Source organism: Myotis lucifugus, unplaced genomic scaffold, assembly GCF_000147115.1.
Source record: "Myotis lucifugus unplaced genomic scaffold, Myoluc2.0 scaffold_256, whole genome shotgun sequence".
Classification (NCBI taxonomy): domain Eukaryota; kingdom Metazoa; phylum Chordata; class Mammalia; order Chiroptera; family Vespertilionidae; genus Myotis; species Myotis lucifugus.
In genome coordinates, this window is record NW_005871304.1 from 1,368,697 (window position 1) to 1,389,858 (window position 21,162).

Sequence of the window (21,162 nt, forward strand, 5' to 3'; positions counted from 1 at the left end):
GAGTGACAGGGGGAGCTCTCAACCCCTGATGGGCCTGCTCTGTGCATAACAGGGGCAGCGCCCCAACCCCCTGATTGGCCCTGTTCTGTGCGTGACAGGGGGTGGCGCTGCAACCTCCCCATCGACCCTGCCTTGAGTGTGACGGGGCGGTGCCCCAATCCCCCAATCGGCCCTACCCTGAGCGTGACTGAGGGTGGCATCGCAACCTCCCAATCCGCCCTGCTCTGTGCATGACAGGGGGCGGCGCCCCAACTCCCCAATCAGCCCTGCTCTGAGCCCGACCAGGGGCTGCACCTAGGGATTGGGCCTGCCCTTTGCCACCCGGGAGCAGGCCTAAGCCAGCAGGTCGTTATCTCCCGAGGGGTCCCAGACTGCGAGAGGGCACAGGCCGGGCTGAGGGACCCCCCCCTTCCCCCCCGAGTGCACAAATTTTTGTGCACCGGGCCTCTAGTATATAATAAAAGCCTAATATGCTAAGTGTCCGGTCAGCTATTCAGCCAATCAAAGTGTAATATGCTAATGATATGCTAAGGCCGCTCAACTGCTCGCTATGATGTGCACTGGCCACCAGGGGGCAGATGCTCTGACTGGTAGGTTAGCTTGCTGCTGGGGTCCAGCCAATCGGGACTGAGCGAGATGGGCTGGACATGCCCTGGAGCCCTCCCGCAGTCCCTCCCCAGCTGGCCAACCTCCTGCATCCTTCCCCGGCCCCAATTGTACACCAGTGGGGTCCCTTGGCCTGGCTTACGCCCTCTCACAATCCGGGACCCCTCGGGGGATGTCAGAGAGCCAGTTTCAGCCAATCCCGCAGGCCAGGTGGAGGGACCCCACTGGTGCATGAATTCATGCACTGGGCCTCTAGTTAATTAATAAACCAAGTAAATAAATGACCAGAGCCCTGAAGACAATCACACTGTAGGGAGGACAGGGGTGGGGACAGGGGTATCCCTTTGCTGTAGCCGCCTTAGCTCCCACACTGCTCGAGAGGTTGTGGGTGAAAGAGTGGGTGCTGACAGCTTCTGCTTTTAAATAAGCCTTATCGCCATCACATGTATCTACCATTCCTTTACTTGTTGGCCTTGCTATAAAGAAAAGGTGCACCATTTTCTGAGCACACTTTAAAAGGGGGCTGAAATTAGAGAAAGATGCTTAGAGAAAGACATATCAGACAATATAAACAAGAAATGGGCCTAATATTAGAAGATTATGGAAAAATAACCTTTGTCACATTTTCCAAAGGAATAGAAGGTAGGAGAAAAAAGACTCTGCTGTCTACCAAACAGGAATCCGGGGACTGGGGAGAAGGCCAAATGAAACGACAATAACAAGGAGATGATTTCATTAACCTCCCATGGGTTCACCCTCTCAGAGGGGGTCTTTTGGGCACCATGAGCCATCTCCCTATCCTCCCCATCCTCCTTCGGTTTTTTGCCACTGCTATATTGAAGGCTGTTGTATTTGGAAGGTAAATGTTTTAAGTTTAAATTAATATAGTTCAGCTGGTTGGCCATGGTCATACGGATGGATCCCAAGAGAATGCTTGAGCAAGATGTATAAGGGCCCAGAGGCACTTCGGGTGAGTCACAAGGCCAGGAGTCACTGGTCTGGCTCTGGTCCAGCAGCCGCCCTTGGATGATCACATTTTCTGCCGTGCTGTCTATACTTTCCTTCTGAACTGGGAGCAGAGGAGGAAAAGGCACACTTGGCTACAGACATTTGTCCAGGAACAAATGGTAAAAAAAAAAATTAAAAAGATCCTGTACATACTGTAAAGTCTCTCCCCCCCTTTTTCCTCTCTCCCCAAACAGTAAGAAGCACCAGGCTTCCTGAACATATTGTGCTTCATTTTTCTAAACTTAACCCTGCGGTTGCCCAATTAGCTCCAGGTCTCAGCTTAAATAAACCCCGTGTTGGTAGAGGAGCCATGCTGGACTGGGCTGCCCTCTGCACCTATGCTGTGGCTTCCTGATCTGTCCTTATGACAACGCAGTTTGTTGTTTCATTACTTTGTTTCCACAAGGATGTAAGCTCTGAGAGAAGGGACCGTCTCAATCTTGTTCACAGAGGATTCTTTATTCCCTAGCACAGGGCCCAGCACCAGGAGGCACATGCATGCATGGACAGACATGTGAATGAATCAATGACAATAAAAAGGCAACTGAAACAAAGCCCTCCTCATGGGAAAACCGATGGCTGGCACTGCTGCTTCAAGGCTGCCAGGAGGGAATCTGGCATGACCTTTATTGAGTGAAAGTCCTCTGAAAGCAAGATAAGATCTGTTCTGTGGTTGATATAACACAGATATGGTGTTTCGTTCAGATACTGAGAATGAATGAGGAATAATAAATTATCTTTTTATCTGTAGGACCTACTATATCAGATTATGTTGCTCCTTTGCTTACCACCCTCAATGGCTTCCCATTTGACACAGAATCAAATCCGCAGTCTTTGCCAAGGCCGACACTGCCCCCTGCTCCCTCTCGCTCATTTCCTGCTGCTCCTCCCTCACCTTGTCCTCTTTGGCTCCTTGGGCTCGGCCTTATTGCTGTTCCCTCCCATGCTCCCTCCCACCCGAGGATCTTTCTAATGGTGCTCCCTCTGCCCAAAACGCTTAATACGGAAGAAAAGAGAAGAATATAACGAATCTGTCCTGGAATTTAGGTCGGCAGCTGAAGTAGGGCTCTAATAAGAGCAGGAAGCATTCACACTATGTCACAAGATGCATGAATATTCTCACAGGTTATGTCTAAATAAGATCATTCCACTGTCATGGTCTAAGCTTTGGGGTAGAAACATGGAAACACACACACACACACACACACACACACACACACACTCTTTCTGATAAGTCCTGGCACCAATGAGAAAAAGGAATTACTCATCTATCACTGGGACTCAGGGACTTAGCATAGAAGTTCCAAGAAAAATAAAAGTCTTTTGGTGGCTTTTCTTTTTATTTGGTCCTAATCTCAGGACAAAAGAGGAGAAAGATTGCTAACATGGGGACAATAACTAAACTTTTTATGCCATCTTGGCCACAATGACGACAGAAAACCAAACCAATGTTCCACAGGAGGACAGTGATGCCTGATGGGAAAAGGCATTTTTGCATCTCAAAAAGCATGTGTTTCACAAAATGAGGAAAAGTACTTAAGATTCAGTAATGATCCATTGTCTGGGGTCACACCCTGTATCATTCTTTGCTGGAGAAGTCGTAGCCAGGGGGAGAAAAAAATCTTACCATCATGAATCACTGTGACATATAGAACTATATTAACGGAATACTTACTATGTGCTAGGCACTGTTTTTAGGAACTTTATCTGTAGTAACTCACTTCTTTCTCATATACATGTGAGGTGGTTATTATTACTGACTCCATTTTAAAGGTAAGGAAAGTTCAGAAAGGTTACGTAACCTTCCCAAGGTCACACATCTGGTAAATAGCACAGCTGTGACTTCAGAGCCCAAGCTATTGCCCATCAGGACAGGCAGCTTCCTGGTATAACCATGCCACTTCACCTCAGTAGTCCATAAACTGAAAAACACCGAGTTAAAATGACAAGGAGAGAAAACCCTGGCAATGAAAGTCAGGGCCACAGAGCTCAGTAAAGGTACAGAGAGAAGACACTGTTAGGTCCAGCCCACATTTAGATGAATCCTCTTTCCTGATTTACATCCTGAGTGTCACCTAAACACATCTCTTCAAATCAAGAACTGAACGCCATAGGAGAACGTAAAGCACTGACCTAGTTGTAGAGCACCCTTGATCTGGTCCAGGCCCGACTTCCGCTCTGCTTCATTGCGGAAGCGTCTTCGGATAGTAGGGAACACCTTGGTCTCCCACGCTTTCACCAGCAGGGCATAGTGGTCCTCCTGGAGGAAGGCAAACTCATGATCAGAGAGAATGTTTCATGCAGTCATCAGTCCTGCTCTCACTTACAGCTCTCACCCCCTCACAGGCCAGTAATGGAAACACACTGTGTGGACCACAACTCACTACACCTCAGATGCCAGGGGAGGCAACAGCTAGACTTCCTTTTCTCTAAAGCCAACTTTACTGCTGGATTATTATCAAATACTTCATTTCTCTAACATCTCTAGATCAGTATTGGGCAAAAGAGCCCAATAGGTATTGCTATTGATGTGTAGTTTAGAAAAACAAACACTGCAAAGGCACTGATGAAACCCAATGACATCATTCAAAGTGTAACAGTTCCAGTCTTGTACGTTCAGATCAAAATCATTCCTCATGGCTTGTCCTGGGCACTAGCGAGCTAAGTGGATGCTGCAGGTCTCTTACCTGCGGGATGTCATCATCGTCATCGTCATCACTTTCATCATCTGCAATGGGAGGCGGATGGGGGTCTGGGCCAGAGGTGATGAAATTCTCATAGCTGAGCTCTACTTTGTAATGGCAGGACGTGTCACTGTCATATTCTGTAACAAAGCATAATGGCAGTGAGTTCTAGGCAAGAGCAGGCTGGAAATCATGCACTTCTCACCGTGGACAAACCGGATTCTCTTAATGTATGTGATAGAAAGACTCCTAGTATTTGTAGAGATTTTCAAGTGCAGAGCCAAGAAATAACTAATTATTTATAATTACCCTGAGTCCTGGGATAGGTTTAATGGGTATAATTCAACCCAGGGAAGAATCTGAAAAGTTCATCATTATAAAAATTAAACAGATACTTAAGACAGTTTGCAAACCAGTATCCTAAGGGCCTAATATGACTTGCAGACATCTTTAGTTCAGAAAGCTCAGTTTTATTCAGTTTGATTATGAAAATTTTCAAATAATAGAAAGCTTCCACAATCAGTTTTTTATTCTTTGATGACCTCAGATTTAAAACAATTCAAAGAAATTATAAACATTTTTAAATGAGGAGATGTCATAAAAAATTCTGGGGTTTTTATCTCATAAAAATGGACAATCTTGCAGGCTTGCACTTTCACGTGGCCACATTCCACGTGACACTGAGTGGTGGTAAGTTTCCTATATATGGGGGGGAGGGTTCTACTTTCAAGTCTGCCTTGCTTCCTCCTTATCCCCATTTCCTTTCATTGGGCCAGTTACCCCATTCCCACGGGTACCAGAACAGCATTTGCATCCCCAGAATGCAGTGGGGCCCTGGGAGGAGCTGGCTTACGCTGCTGAGGGGTGGCCACAGCGGCAATCCTGCACGGTGGCCCATGAGTGCCTGGGTCTGATGCAACACTGGTGCCAGCATCGTTATCACTGTCAGATGCCATGGCAAAGGGCAGGGCCTCGAAGTTAGCACTGATCTCCTCTGCCAGGTCAGTGCACAGGTCAGCAGCATTGCGGTGGGCCTGCCCTTCGGCATAGGCGAATGGGCGGGAGCCAAAGTTAGCTCGAGTCTTGGTGTTCTGGAATGGAAAGCAAATAAAGGACTTAAAAGGACTTAGGCTTATTTATTTATTTTTAACACCATGAGATGTTAAATACAGGGTGAGGTTAAATACGTTAGTGAGGTGACCCTCACTAAATGTCAAACCATAAGAATGGCCCCAGCTATGGGACAGCACGTAAAGCTAGGCCAAGGGGCTGGTATAACTGTGTACACTGGCACTAAAGCTCTGAGGAAGCCAGCCCTGCCTACCCTCATCTTGCACTCTCACGCTCTTTGCTACATACAGTGACCTTTCTTGTTTCTAACACGTTCCCTTCTACTTGATGTCACTGCATTTGCTGTTCCCTTCACCTGGAACATACTTTCTTCCAATTTTGCCCAGTAAGACCAGTAAATATTCTAGACCTGGCTCAAACATCACTTCCCCAGGGTAATGGAGACACGATCGGGTTTGCTTGGCATTGCTTTCACAAAGTCTACAATTTGCAAGTGCACTGTGATGATCAGTCTATGTGGCAGCTTGCCTGGTGGCCACGGGTGCCCAGATTAGACATTCTTTCTGGACATGGCTGTGAGGCAGTTTCCAGATGAGATTACCATTTGAATCTGTGGACTCGGTAAAGTAGATTTTCCCCTCCAATGTGGTTGAGCATCATCCAAATTACTAGCAGAATTTGTTTTCCTTCCCAACAAGATAACCTACCTTTTTCTGAATGTGAACCACAGGCCACATGCCACCAGAGACGTCCTCGAGATAAGGCGAGAGGCGCTGCCCACAGTATGTGAAGTACACCCGGCCCTTGGCTGGCTGCCCCGGAGGAGGTGGAGTCCCCTCTGTTCTCTCCCAGCCAATTCCTGCCACATCACCTGTGGCAGAAAACAGGAAGGAAGCAACATGTTTCCCCCTCTTACTATTAAAAAAAAACTTCCGAATTGCAACCAGTGTGACAAGGCCATGTATCAGTGACTATCTTTGTTTTACTTATTTATGCCATTGGTTACATGTGAAAAATACATGATGCTTCATGCAGTCATCAATGCTATTCTAACTTACAGCTCTCAGCCCCTCACAGGCCAGTAATGGAAATACACTGTCTGGACCACAACTCACTACACCTCAGATGCCAGGGGAGGCAACAGCTAGACTTCCTTCTCTCTAAAGCCAACTTTACTGCTGGATTATTATCAAATACTGCATTTCTCTAACATCTCTAGATCAGTATTGGGCAAAAGAGCAGAAACAAAGTTATTGCAGAAATAAACAATTTTAAAAAGAAAATGTTTAGAAGAAGAAAAACGCCTAGTGTCTGAGTTAAGTTAGCTACCACAATTACACATTAAATTTAGCCTTTTCCTGGCAGCCAAGACAAAAATGGAAAACAGCGGGTGGGTTTTTTAAATGGAGAAATGTAAGTTTTTTTCTTTTTATATGTGGAAGATTACTTATGGCAGAAAGGTAAAAAGGTAATTTCTTAATAAATTTATAGAAGATTTAAGAGATGATCTTAAGCCAAACCGGTTTGGCTCAGTGTATAGAGTGTCGGCCTGCGGACTGAAAGGTCCCAGGTTCAATTCCGGTCAAGGGCATGTACCTTGGTTGCGGGCACATCCCCAGTAGGAGGTGTGCAGGAGGCAGCTGGTCGATGTTTCTCTCTCATCGATGTTTCTAACTCTCTATCCCTCTCCCTTCCTCTCTGTAAAAAATCAATAAAATATATTAAAAAAAAAAAAGAGATGATCTTAAAATAATTTAAAACTCAACCCACAATGTAACCTAAAGGTACACCATTAAAGCGCCCCTTACTTATATGTATTTAAGGCATTTTTTCAGGAAGCTAAGATAATAGAAGCCCTGTTGTTTTCTCATGAGGTGACTGGATACTGGGATAGCATGTCCACTACATCCGCACTCCCACTTCCAGAGAAACTGCTAGCACAGGAGCTTTCTAACTAATCTATTGTTGCAAACTCTCCAATAAGTGCTTGAGGTTCTGTGATTCTATTTTTCATCAAAGGGCATCATATGTTTTAGATACACTAGGACTGGCTTTCCAGTGGTCAGGGAATAGTCAGTTTTATCAGAGATGATGCTAAGATGTCCTGTCTGAAAATACATAGCCAACATGTTTGGCTGCTTCTAATGTGAGGAGAACGCCTATATTTTGCTCCTGCTGGAGCAGGTAGGACTGATCCCAATTCATCTACTACAAAGATTATTACTTACATGGAGGTAAAAAAGGGGGGGGGGAGGGGAAGATTGGTTTTTAATTGAATTGACTATGTGACTGAAACATCTGGGCAGAATATTTGTTAAAACTGGACCAGATGTTCAGGTTACCAAGAGCAAAGTATACATTTCCTGTATAATACATTTCACAAATGCCTCATGGCTAGTGGTGGAGTTCTCCTTTAAAACACACACACGCGTGCGCACGCAACACACACACACACACACACACACAAAAGCCTAAGTGACCCTTACGACCAAAATGACCAGAATGACTAGTCTACCAGTTGCTATGATGCTATGATCCCCTGCGGGGATCAGGCCTAAACCGGCTGTCGGACATCCTCCGAGGGGTCCCAGATTGTGCAAGGGCGCAGGTCAGGTTGAGGAGCCCTCCCCCTCCCTGCACGAATCTGTGCACCGGGCCTTTAGTGTGTGTGTGTGTGTGTGTGTGTGTGTGTGTGTGTGTGTATATATATATATATATATATATATATATATATATATATATATAATTTTATTGATTTCAGTCAATAAAAGAGAAATAGAAACATCAATGATGACAGAGAATCACTGATTGGCTGCCTCCTGCACACCCCACACTGGGGATTGAGCCTGCAACCCAGACATGTGCCCTGACCAGGAATCGAACCGTGACCTCCTGGTTCATTGGCTGACGCTCAACCACTAAGCCATGCCAACTGGGCAAGTTCTCTTTTTCTGAAGCTATTTATCTGCTCATTAATAACAAGCTGATGAAAGACCAAACTTCAGAGAGAAGTGAAATCTCAGAATTTTCTCATAATGGAGGAACAAAAGTAAATGTGACTCCTAAGTTACCAAATGGAGGCTCTAGATGATAATGGCCTTATAAAATGACAGGGTTGGTGTACACTAGAGAACAACAATGACAAGTATTTCATTTTCACTAAAAGACAAATTGACTGTTTCCAGTTGCTAAGTTTATTTAACTTCAACCTACAGAGAGTGGAAAAAAAGCTCCTGCTGCACTCACCGGGAGAGAGAGTCACGTCTAAGCGAACGCTCTTCCACTGCAATAAACTGGAGCCATTGTAGTGCACAGCCCGGCCGTTGCTGTGGAAAAACAAGGGGAGTCAGAGACAAGGCTCACCCGCCAACACGGGGGCGGGAAATAGCAAGCAGGTGGAAGGGTCCAGTGGCATAAGAGTAATTAGTAGAGAAATCCTAGGAGCCATTCTCTTTCCCTCAACATGAACATATTTCCAACCAGTATTTTATACATTATGGGGGTTAGAGATTAAAATGATATTACTTTAGTATTAAAGCACCCAACCCACTACTTTTTTTTAAATTGATTTTTTACAGAGAAGAAAGGAGAGGGATAGAGAGTTAGAAACATCAATGAGAAACATCGATCAGCTGCCTCCTGCACGCCCCCTACTGGGGATGTGCCCGCAACAAAGGTACATGCTCTTGACTGGAATCGAACCCGGGACCCCTCAGTCTGCAGGCCGATGCTCTATCCACTGAGCCAAACCGGTCAGGGCCCACTACTTTTTTTTTTTAAAATAACAGCACTAGTAGCCACTTACTTGTGGAAAAGACAAGTGCCCACTGGATTGGTCCAAGCCCCATCTCGCTTCTCTGCTTCTGTAGCAAACCCAAAGGACACTATTGGTCCAGTGTCGTCATCAGTATCTCCATAGGAAACAATTTCTATTTCCCAGTAAAAAGATGGGGCCTGAAGAAACACCAGAAGCGGGCAGTCAGAGAGCTGAACTTGCTTTTTCTCTCAAATTTGAAAGAAAGAGGCAAAAGCCAGTATGTCATATGTTTTCTCACCTGAACTGGCAGTGGTGAGGTGGCGTAGATAAAGGTACCCCGGGGCAGACCGCCCCCAGCGCTGGGGTCAGCCAGGAAGGTGACGGAAGTAAGGTGCGATGAGAACATGCAGGCTCGAACAGGTGGGAACACTCTTGAGGCGCTCCAAGTTATCTCTTTGGGCTGCATTGGGGAAAAACTCTCATTCAATAGAATTGCAAATACAAATCCTTTCACTCTCTCAAAGAAGAAAAATAATAATAATTAAATAACGTATCTTTTTTTTTTTTTACCAAAGGAAACTTTTCTTTATTAAGAAAAGGCAGTTTCCTTCCCTATGCCCAGTCCTGCTCTCTCAAAATAATCACTCTTAACTCTTTTAACTGTTAATTCTGATCTTACCTCTATTTTCTCCTTCTATGCTTATGACACTATTTTTAATATCCTGTTAAGACATCATTTATCCTCTATTATGACAAAGAGGTTTCAATTCCCACTGACCTACTTCTCCTGACATACATGTACACAGTCCTCACCCCTCATCCTCCCAGTGCCGTCATAGGACACATTTTGGTTCAATCGGTAATCAGAATTTATATCACTAGGACTTAATATTCAGCTCAAATAAAAAAAAGGAGTTCTATGGTTATACTCCCTTTCTTCTTGGTTAGGTTAATTGCCTCATTTTTTTACTTTCATAGTTTTTAATATATCTAAGCATAGAATTCCAAGCTTCTCTCTCAGATGAAAGCATATTTTTAAAAATCCCTCCATTTCACTTTTATTCTAAAGAAAGAACTAAAAGATGCATGTGAAGATGAGCCCCAAGGACATTCAGATCTCTGTTAGAGCGAAAACTGGAAACAATGTAGATTTGCAACAATAAGAGCTTGAGTGAGTAAACTGAGGCACAAGTATATGCTGGACTATTCAGTTTTTATTGGTTGATGTGGAAAGGTACTCATCTATGGAAAGCCCATTTTTGTTAAATAGGAATTATAGGCAACTGGAGATGATGAGGTTTCAGGTGACATTACTTTATATATATTTTTAAACTTTGTATTTTGAAATAATTTCACACCCACAATACTACTATAATTTTTATATACTCTTACTAAGATCCATTGATTTTTTTGAAATATAATTCACATAACATATAATTTACCCATTTAAAGTATACAATTCAATGTTTTTTAGGATATTCAGAGTTGTGCAACCACCACTACAACTTACTTTTAGAAAATTTTTATCCCTCTTAAAAAATCTTTGCCCATTTGTAGTCACTCCCCATCCCACCCTCCCCCAAGCCCCTGACAACCATCAATCTGCTTTCTTTGTCTATGAATTTGCTTATTCTTGGCATTTCATATAAATGTGGTCTTTTGTGATTGGCTTCTTTTGTCTAGCATAATGTCAAGGTTTACCCATATTATAGCATGTATTACTGCAGCATTACTTTTTAAGGCTGCATAATATTCCACTGTATGGATACATCACATTTTATGCATTCATTCATTAGTTGATGGACATTTAGGTTGTTTCCATCTTTGGGCTATAAGAATAGTGCTGCTAGAAAGTCACAGATATAGCAATTGTTAAGATTTTGCAAGTTCTGCTTTTTAATCGCTCTCATTCTCTCTCTACATAGTCTTATTTTTATGAGATTGACTACAGATCTAACATTTAAAATATATATATATTTTATTGATTTTTTTACAGAGAGGAAGGGACAGGGATAGAGAGTTAGAAACATTGATGAGAGAGAAACATCGACCAGCTGCCTCCTGCACACCCCCTACTGGGGATGTGCCCGCAACCAAGGTGCATGCCCTTGACCGGAATCGAACCTGGGACCCTTTAGTCCGCAGGCCAACGCTCTATCCAATGAGCCAAACCGGTCAGGGCCAGATCTAACATTTTTGAAGAAGTGTTCTTTTTCTGTTGTTGATAACATGAAAATGTACAAGTTAATGAGCTCTGCTCCTCTACTGTAATTTATCCATATTCAGAATGTCAAAAGAATATGCTTTGACATTCAAAGATGATAGTATGTCCCTGCAGAATATATGCCTCCAAATGGCTTTCAAATGCTCATTCTAAATTCTATTGAAGTGCTAGTTGGCATTGTTCAATGTCCAGTGCTGCAGTCAGGCAGGAGGCGTGGTGCTGCAGAGGGCTCACCTGTCGCCGGTCGGCCTGCAGTGGCGGTGGTGGGGGCCTAGCACAGTCCCGGTAGAGCATCCTCAGCCGTTCACACTGCACCTCCACAACTGCCAGTCGCTCACCTGAGGGAATACATGGAATAAGTGAAAATGAGTCTTACAACCCCCCAAGAGCGCTCCACCTCTTTTGGAGAAGGGTCAAAGCAAAATAATGCTTGCAGAGATGATTCAAATCCTAACAAAAGAGCAAATAGCCTGAGACATCTTTGTCTAGTACACATAGCTTAGCAGCAGAGCAATGTGGGATAATGAGGAATGACTGCCTAATGGGTACAAGGTCTTTTTGGAGGGAGGATGAAAAAGTTCTGTAATTAGACAGTGGTAATGGTGGTACACCTCTGTGAATATATTAAAACCCATTGAACTGTATACTTTTAAATGATAAAATATATGGTATGTGAATTATACCTCAATTTTTAAAAAAGGTGTCTTAGGAAGAATAAAATATAGTCCAATAAAAGTAAAACACAGCCCTAACCGGTTTGGCTCAGTGGATAGAACGTCGGCCTGCAGACTGAAGGGTCCCAGGTTCGATTCTGGTCAAGGGCATGTACCTTGATTGTGGGCACATCCCCAGTAGGGGGCGTGCAGGAGGCAGCTGATCGATGTTTCTCTCTCATTGATGTTTCTAACTCTCTATCCCTATCCCTTCCTCTCTGTAAAAAAAATCAATAAAATATATATTTTTTAAAAGTAAAACACAGAATTGTTTACAATAGCAAGAAAGATTTATTGACTTGTACCACAGCTACAGACACCAACACAATCCAATGATACGGATTAGAAAGCGGAAGGAAAGTTGAGGCCAAGACACAAGGTCAAAGTGGAGGCAGGAGTGAGGCCAGGCCACGAGGTGTGTGCCCACTGTCCTTTATCTACACCGGAAGGCACACGTCCAGATCTGTTTCCCACTGGACAAGTCAAAGAGGGAAACTGTTTAGTTATAGGATTCATGGAGTCCATTACATAAATGTAAACTAGTCATAGAGTCCAGCTATTTTTGATAAGCTGCCAGGCCTGGGTCTCAGGGAGGGACTATCCACACAGAAGCCTGACAGCACAGGAGAGGCAGGTCCTGTGGGTCAGAGGAATTCAGAGCACTGTTCATTCAAGCGAGGCCTGAGGTCCATCCACAACTTACAATTGCGACTTTTGGTTAGAGCTTGGACAGCATTTTAACATGCTTCCCAGGGTTCCTATGAACTTTCAAAGTTTGAGAAAAACCTCTGGCTCAGGGAATGTGTGTATTAGGAAGAAGAGGAAACAGCTGAACCTGAGAGATTCTGGCTTCTGTAAGAGTACAAATTAAAATTGAGGACTTATTTTGGTTTCTATAAGCCTTTTTTTTTTCAGTTTTAAAATTTGTTCCCTATGCTATTTCAACCAAGGGATCAAGTTAACTTCTCAGGAATATTGCTTCATGGGAAAAAGTTCTGTAGTGCTATCTTTCTAGATCAGATGGAATTAGATACTCTTCCTTGGATCAAAGAAGCTATACAATTTAGATATGACTTAGTTAATATTATAATGGCAAATCTGCTGCTTAATTCATCCCAGATGAAATAAAATAATAGAAGGAATTCATTTAAACTTTTTTTCATTTTAGAGACTCAATATATTACTGCCTATAAATGTTATAACATTTTCATATATGAAATAAAAAATATCAACACATCCTATATAATAAAGAGCTCATATGCTAATTATACCGGAAGGTGGAACGAACTTCCAGAATGACCTTCTGGAACAACCAGTTGGTGGGGGCTATGGGGCTGTGAGGCAGCCAGGGCCGTGAGGCAGCTGGGGCTGCAAGGGCCGAGCCCCTTGCACGAATTTCATGCATCAGGCCTCTAGTTAAAAATAAAAATCAAAGAATTTTCTCTTCTACACATCACCTTGAATCCTCTTTATTAAACACCATTTCTTCTAAGCACAGTCTATGACTCCTTGTAGGATGTGAGAATCCCTTATTGTGTTGCAAAGTAACCCAGATGCTGGGGGTGGGAAGAGTTGTTTTTTACAGGTAAATGACTAAGGAGTCAGCAACTTAATATTTTAAGACATAGGGTGCTATTTTAGAATATAAATCAATAAGCTAATAGTTTTCTCTTTTGTAGCAATTAATAAGTACTTCTCATACGTTTCTTTCCAACCCTCTGTTACCACAGAGTTATTTTCCACAGGAAAAAAAGGTTAGGTGGGTTATTAGTAAAACCATTTGAGATCACTGCTCTAAATTATTATACTTTCTAGCCTGTACATTAAGTTCCAAAGTTAATTTCACAGAATAAGACCTCTTTATTTCATAAAATATATGAAAGAGGATACTCAAAAAGAACCCTATAGAAAAGCAAGCAATTAATTCAGCAAGTTATATGCTTGCTAAAGTCATTTAAAAATGTCCTATATGCAACCTAAACCAAGAATGTTAAAAAGGAGAGGCAGGGAAATAAGTACCTAAAATTTAGTATAACACAAAATTATGGGCAAAAATTAGTCACAAGTAATTTCACCCAAGAAGTCTAGCAAATTCCTTTCTTCTATTCTACTTCTCTATTCTCAGGGTCTCTCTGAGTTTTAACAATAGTCCCTGGCTCCAAAGCACTATGCTTATTAGAGGAAGGAGATTTGAGAAGTAAAACAGATACAGAACGAAGACTAATTAAAAACCAGGAACAAACCAATGAAAGTCAAATGTGAAAAAGGACAAAAATTCAAGGACAGAAACAAGATTAGAGAGTTACTGAAAAAGCAAATGAAATGAGGAATAGTAAATAATATGAATAAAAATGGCTAAAAAAGCATAAACTAAAACTATAAAAAGAACTATTAAGGAAGTTAAAGATTAATTTCTTCCTTATAGTTCATGAGAATGCTAGCACTAGAAAACTGAGGAATGAATGCCAATCTAATTGTGAACAATTTCATACAGGGTCCAGTTATATCCTTGGGGATAAGCATAAACTTTCACTTAAAAACACCCAGGCCAACCACCAATTTACAGGAAATTTGAGGACAAAAGGACATATTAAATGACACCACAAGGATACAATCGGCAAAATCCAGACTGTGGGAAACCTTTCAACAAATAAATTGCAAGGGGAAAAAAGATACTAAGGGGAATCAATATTTTAAAAGAAATTTAAAAGACATAGCTATAAAGCACAGTATATAAACTTTGCTTGAATCCTGATTCAAATAAACATATGTAAAAACAAGTATAACTTTTTGAGAGAATTAAAAAGTTGAACACTGACTAGATATTTAATAAAAGAATTACTGTTAATTTTTTAGATGTGATCATGGTATAGTGGTTATTTTTTTAAGAGTCCTTATTTTTTTAGAGATACATACTAAAATATTTATGGATAAAATAATACCTAAGAATTTTCTTTAAAACAATCAGGAGGGTACAGCATAGATGAAATAGGGTTGGCTATAGGTGATAACTATTGAAATGAGGTGATGAGAACATGAGGGTTCATTATATTAACCTTCCTATTTTTGTATCTGTTTCAGAAACACACACACACACACACACACACACACACACACACACAAAAACGGATGTTAGTGCAAACTCCTGATTTTGAATTCACATGTAGCCAATCACAACAGTCAGAAAGTATGTGCAGCCCAAAGGACCATTCATAAATAGTTCTAGTAGGGAAATTAAGGCAATGAATTCATATAAATGGAGAAAAAAACCACTTTGACATGGTCCTAAAGTTAAACTGAAAAATGCTGATTTCCTATTTGGTATACACTGAAAGCTTTTTATTTCCATTTCTAGATCTGGGATGAAAGTGAATTGTGATAAGTATTGTCTGTAGAATTCAACTGTTTGACAGTTGTGTGCATGAAAACTGTTTAATTTCCATTATCAAGTTGTAATGTGCTGACAAGACTCAATAAGATAAGATACTTTCCATAACAGGTACTCACCAGCACTGCATTCCTGGGCTACTAGGTTAAGAACTTCAACAGCTGCTGGACACTGTTGTATGAATTCTTCACAAAATAAGCTGTCTTCTAAAAGCTGGGCCATGACCAGGCATGCTCTTAATGTTAAAAGATTTACAATATTTCAAAGTCATCAATGTTCATTCTCTAAAAAGTCAACTGTGAAAAACATTTCAATCAATTTTGTCCCCTAATTTAGAACAAGGTTCAAACTCCCCCTTCCTCTTGCTTTTTTTCTGAGCTGGATTGGTTTGGAAATACAGAAGTAATTTATCTTTTCCCACATGGTAACTGCTGACCCTGCACGAACAATCAGAAAAGGGGAAAATGGTTGTCACCTCCATTAAATGGAGACACAAAGGGCCAGGTGAGAAATCAGAGCTGTCTCCAAAGAGCATTCCCTAAACTGCGCTGCATGGGCAACCTTAGTGTTCTGAGAACAAGAGGAATCCAAACGCTTGGATATCTGTATTTTTCTGACTCTCACCTGAATCAAAGTACATATGAAAGCTTTCTGAGAAGTCTCATTATCAAAAGCGAAACTTGTTTCTGTTGCTTAATGGTAAATAGATGTATTTGCAGGAAAAGACTGCTTTTCTTTCCAACACCAACGCTTGTGCGCATTCCCTAGCTTTCTCGTTATCAGTCTGGATATGATGAACTAGATATGAACTAAGGTAGACTGTACCATTTAAAAAAGGCAAAATGACAGAGGAATTCCCATGAGAGAACAAAGTTCTTTTACCAAAGCAAATCAGTGGAGCCTTCATTTCACATATCACATTTTGATTATTTTTTATTTTCTCAAGGGAACAGCTAAACTTTATTTCAAGGGCAGAAACTGGGGACCCGCCAAGCCTAGAGTGCAGGAGCTCACCAAGGACCCTGCCCCTGCAGCCTACACCACCTTGGCATATTAGGGGATCTCTGGAGGGTGCTCACCTTGTTCTTATTTCAGCCAGGAGCCGAACGACTGCCATCACAGGAGCTGACCCATCTCCTGTTGCAGGAAGTGAGGTATGAATAGAGAGACTTCCCTCCTGAGGAAGCAACATGGACTGGACTGCCTGTACTACCTTCTCAGTAATGGACAGTTTATGAAGAGGCAATGCCTGATGGTGGTGGTGGGGGGGCATGGCAGAAAGTTAAATTCAAGTAGTTAGTTTATAAGAAATGAGGGTGTTATTATCTGGAGTTAATTCTCAAAATATCAGTTAAAAAAATAAAATCACCATACAGAAAATTACAAACTAGACCAAAATAATAAAAAATATAACACAATGAAATATTTCTAATTAAATAATTGAATTTTGGCATCAAGTTAACAAATTTCACACAATGTGACTATTAAATAATTATCCCCAATATATAAATACACATCACGAGTAAAACTCAAGATAATCAAGTATTTGTGCTTTTGTACTGTGCACATTATTCATTATAGTGCGGTTACCATTTGCAGTGACATTTTGTAATGCATTTAAAAATCACCTTACCTCTGATCTTGGAACACAAAGTCTAGACAATGGAATAGTCAGTGTGTCTGATGCTTGCGAAGTCTTTCTACAGTCTATGGGTGGGAATCTGACTGTAGCTATACCTTCCTGTTCATTGATAGAAGCCACTACTCCGATGCTTCCTGATATTCCTCTGCCTAAAACCTAGAGACACAGATGGATCAGCACCACCTACCAGTTCCGACAGTGGAAGTAACTCTACATGTGACAAGTGGGAAGAGTAAATTCACAGCTGTCATTAGGGCATTACAGTAACAGTTGATTATAATGCTGATATCATATAATATCAGCAGTTTATTATAATACTAAGTCCTGAACATGAGTTAAAATAATAGGCCCTAAAATTTTATGTCAAGGTGGTCACAGTATGATTTAATCTCAATTAAATACCAAAATTTCAATTCTAAAATACTGCCGATACTGAAGATACCACAGGACATAAGTATTATAGTATCACAGTTAACAATATACAGTAATATTTTAATATTCAGTCTGCAACACAGTGTGAATTAGAATGCATTTCTCAGATTCCTTATTTAGCTTGAAGGACCAAGGATTTTATCCAACAGGTGGACAACACTTGTCGGTACAGATAGTCAATTAATCAATGGATGCTTATATGCAGAGGAAAACAATGATATGGGGAAATGGTGGCTGGTTACCTGAACCTCGGACCCTATCTTGATTGTCTCTTTAAAGCCTCCAAGTGCACACAGTGCGGCGACGGCCTGGCGGGCAATTCTCTGAAGTTTGGCGAGTTTTCTACCACTACTGCTTCCATTTTCCAGAATGCTTTCTGCATATTTCCCCAGTTGTGGAATGTACATCAGTGCACGAGACAGAACCTAAATATAAGAAGCAGTCCATGTAGGAGGAGCTGGAGCTTTGGTCATTTTGATACAAAGGGTGATGAAGTGTCTACAACAGTGACTGGGTTTCATGTACTGAAGTAACTGTGGGTATGGGAGGGATGAAATAACTATTAGGTAAGACCCCTGACATTCCTGTCATATTTGCCTTCGGTAGTTGGACAGACTGGAAATACACAACCTCAAAATAGGGGAGAAACAAACACTGTATTAATAAAACCCCTAAAATAAAGCAAACATTTATCTGAAGGAAAACCGTCAGAGCATACTCCCTACATCTCACACCCAACTACCTTTAGGACATGGTACATAGAGTCACTTGAAGAATGACCATGGGAAAGGGGAACTGATCACAGATCTCTAGCTGCATTGGTCATGATGCATTACTAACAGAACACTCAGGGAGTGTAAATCACACAGGGGCCACCGTAAGACTTAGCAAGTACCTTCATAAATGCAATAAACAAGGCTGCACGATGTCCTAATGTCGGCACCACTCAAACACAAGCAAGAAGGAGAATCAAGGGGTGCCATTCTTTCCCTGAGAATTCTGTCCTGTTTTCTGTAAGATTAGAACTGGTGAACAGAGCTGAAACTACTAAATCAAAGCAAATTTGAGGGGGAAAACAGGGAACAAGTATAACTGGCCAATACGGGAACTCTCGCTTTCCTAAAAATGTTCCTTGCTAGGCATGATTCAAAAAGAACCCTAGTCTCCTTAGTTCAGCAGCAACACCGCACTGACCTTTTCTGCCGTTGTGGTCCATATCTGAGCGGCATTTGATTCAGGTGCCATTAGCAAGCTATGCAGCAGGGCGATCACTTCCGCAGCCATGCTGTTTGCCACATGCCCACTGATGAAGGGTCGGACGGGGTCGGTCCTGCAAGTGCCAATAGGGAACACTGTCAGTGCCCAGTGCCAAGAAGTGGCTTTTAGTGTTGGTGTCAGAATTCACTGACTGAGAAGAAGCTAAGTTATCATTAGGAAGAAATCTTTTCGGTAACTAAGACTCCTCTGAAACGATGAACCTCCGATTTTGATGGTGCAAGCCGTAGGATCGTAGGATCGAGGAGACCAACTGTACCTGCACTGCTCACAAGCATGGAACACCTGGCAAATGCATTCACCCACTCCTCTCCCAGAAAGAAGCTCATGTGCACAGCGGGGATGGTGGGAAGGATTGTTTGGAAGAAGTAAAGGCAGCAAGGCCAGAGTTCACTAACACTCAAAAAACTGTAGCTAGTGTTTGTGGTTGTGGCCTTTCTCAGAACAACAAGCCTCTGAAAAAAATAAATGTGCCCTGGCTGGTAAGGCTCAGTTGGTCGAGCATCATCCTGTGCACCAAAAGGTCGCCGGTTTGATTCCCGGTCGGGGCACATACCCAGGTTTCGGATTCAACCCCAGGTCAGGGTGAGTATGGGAGGCAGCCGATTGATGTTTCTCTCTCTCTTCCTCCCCTCCCTTCCTCTCTCTCTAAAATAAGTAAAAACATATGAAAACAACAACAAGCCTCTGGTTATAGGTGTCCTCTCAGCCAGGAGTGCCTCCCTGTTTGTCCATCACAACCTCAGGTGGGTATTTTAAGCCCCCAGTCCCCATTTCCAGCAGGTCAATGGGTGATATAAAATTAAAACCCTAAAAACAAACCCATCACAAAGTAAATGTGAAAAGAGAGTGGACAGGCTCGACCTATGGAAGGACTTACCTCGCAAGTTCAGAGTTCCTCTCTCGGCAAATGGAGGTCTGGGCAGTTTTCTTTTTGTCACCCGTGGACAGTCCACTCACAGTCTCTGGGTTGACCGATTCCACAGGTGGCCCAACACTGACGATGAGGCCTGACTGTGCCCACTTGGTTGCTTTCCGGAGAGCAGCTGCGGCCTCCTCTGTGACCACCTCGCAGCAGCCACCCTGCAGGGCATTGGAAGACGCTCTCGAGATCCATGTCACTCCTCTCATCACTAAACTCTGTGAAATCTGTGTCCCCAGCTACCAAACCAACCCAGACTTGTTTCCAAAACTTCACATATTAACATTGTGCAGAGGAAGGGAAATTCCCCAAAACATCCTGTGTCCTCACCTAGACAGAGAAAACTGTGAGTCTTCTAGATGTTTTCCATGCACATTCTCACTTACATTATCATGGATCACTCTACATGCAGTTTTTCCACTTATTTCTATCAGTTATCAAAACATCATGAATATGTTCCTGTATTGGTATAAAGAGTTATCTGACTCTTTTTGAGAGTTGTACTGTATTTTATCATATAAATATAACAATTTTTAAAATTTTTATAATTTAAAGCAGTGGTTGTCAACCAGTGGTCTGCAGACCACTGGTGGTCCATGAAGTCTGAAAGGTTGGCGACCGCTGAGTTATCAAAACATCATGGCCGAAACCGGTTTGGCTCAGTGGATAGAGCGTCGGCCTGCGGACTGAAGGGGCCCAGGTTCGATTCCGGTCAAGGGCATGTACCTTGGTTGCAGGCCCATCCCCAGTAGGGGGTGTGCGGGAGGCAGCTGATCAATGTTTCTCTCTCATCGATGTTTCTAACTCTCTATCCCTCTCCCTTCCTCTCTGTAAAAAAATCAATAAAATATATATTAAAAAAATTTAAAGAATTGAGGTATAATTGACATATAACAATGTCTTCAACCAATCCCATATGTATGTGTACACAGATCCTATTTGTTATTTACAAACGGAACTGTGAAGAGCATGGTTCTCTCTGGATACTGGAAAATGCCTTTGTATCCTCACCTTGACAATACTGGGCATTATCCAACTTTCTTAACTTTCCCATCTGCCAGGCGAAAATGACACATTACTGTTTTTATTCCTTTCCTTTATTAATATACTAGACTAGAGCCCCGGTGCATGACATTCGTGCACTGGGGGGTGTGTGGGTCCCTCAGCCCGACCTGCACCCTCTCCAATCCAGGAGTTTCTGTCTTTGCAATCATATGAGTGAACTGTCTGTGACCCCAACTCAGTTTGGTTTGTTGCTCACAGAATAATAGAGGCATTTTTTCTTTCTTTGCTTCATTGGTGGAGATTTCCTAGAAGTTTTAGGATATCTTCCCTTTAATTTTTCCTAGACACTCTGATTTTACTTATGTCTCTCACCTTTGCTTTCCCTCCATCCCCCACCGCAACAGTAACTTGCTCTAGGCTCACTTTGCTCTAGTG

At 42.2% G+C, this 21,162-nt stretch overlaps 1 protein-coding gene across 1 annotated transcript in view; it reads right to left on the reverse strand.

Annotated features, from left to right (window-relative positions):
- HECTD4 (HECT domain E3 ubiquitin protein ligase 4) overlaps positions 1-21,162 on the reverse strand; it is a 155,387-nt gene that overhangs the window by 34,625 nt on the left and 99,600 nt on the right. Inside the window, 14 exon segments of the mRNA XM_023762698.1 lie at positions 3,748-3,874; positions 4,302-4,438; positions 5,152-5,389; positions 6,077-6,240; positions 8,616-8,695; positions 9,175-9,323; positions 9,425-9,586; positions 11,585-11,688; positions 15,571-15,686; positions 16,531-16,700; positions 17,085-17,249; positions 17,768-17,950; positions 18,720-18,855; positions 19,681-19,883. Of these exon segments, the coding sequence (XP_023618466.1) occupies positions 3,748-3,874; positions 4,302-4,438; positions 5,152-5,389; positions 6,077-6,240; positions 8,616-8,695; positions 9,175-9,323; positions 9,425-9,586; positions 11,585-11,688; positions 15,571-15,686; positions 16,531-16,700; positions 17,085-17,249; positions 17,768-17,950; positions 18,720-18,855; positions 19,681-19,883 (2,134 nt within the window).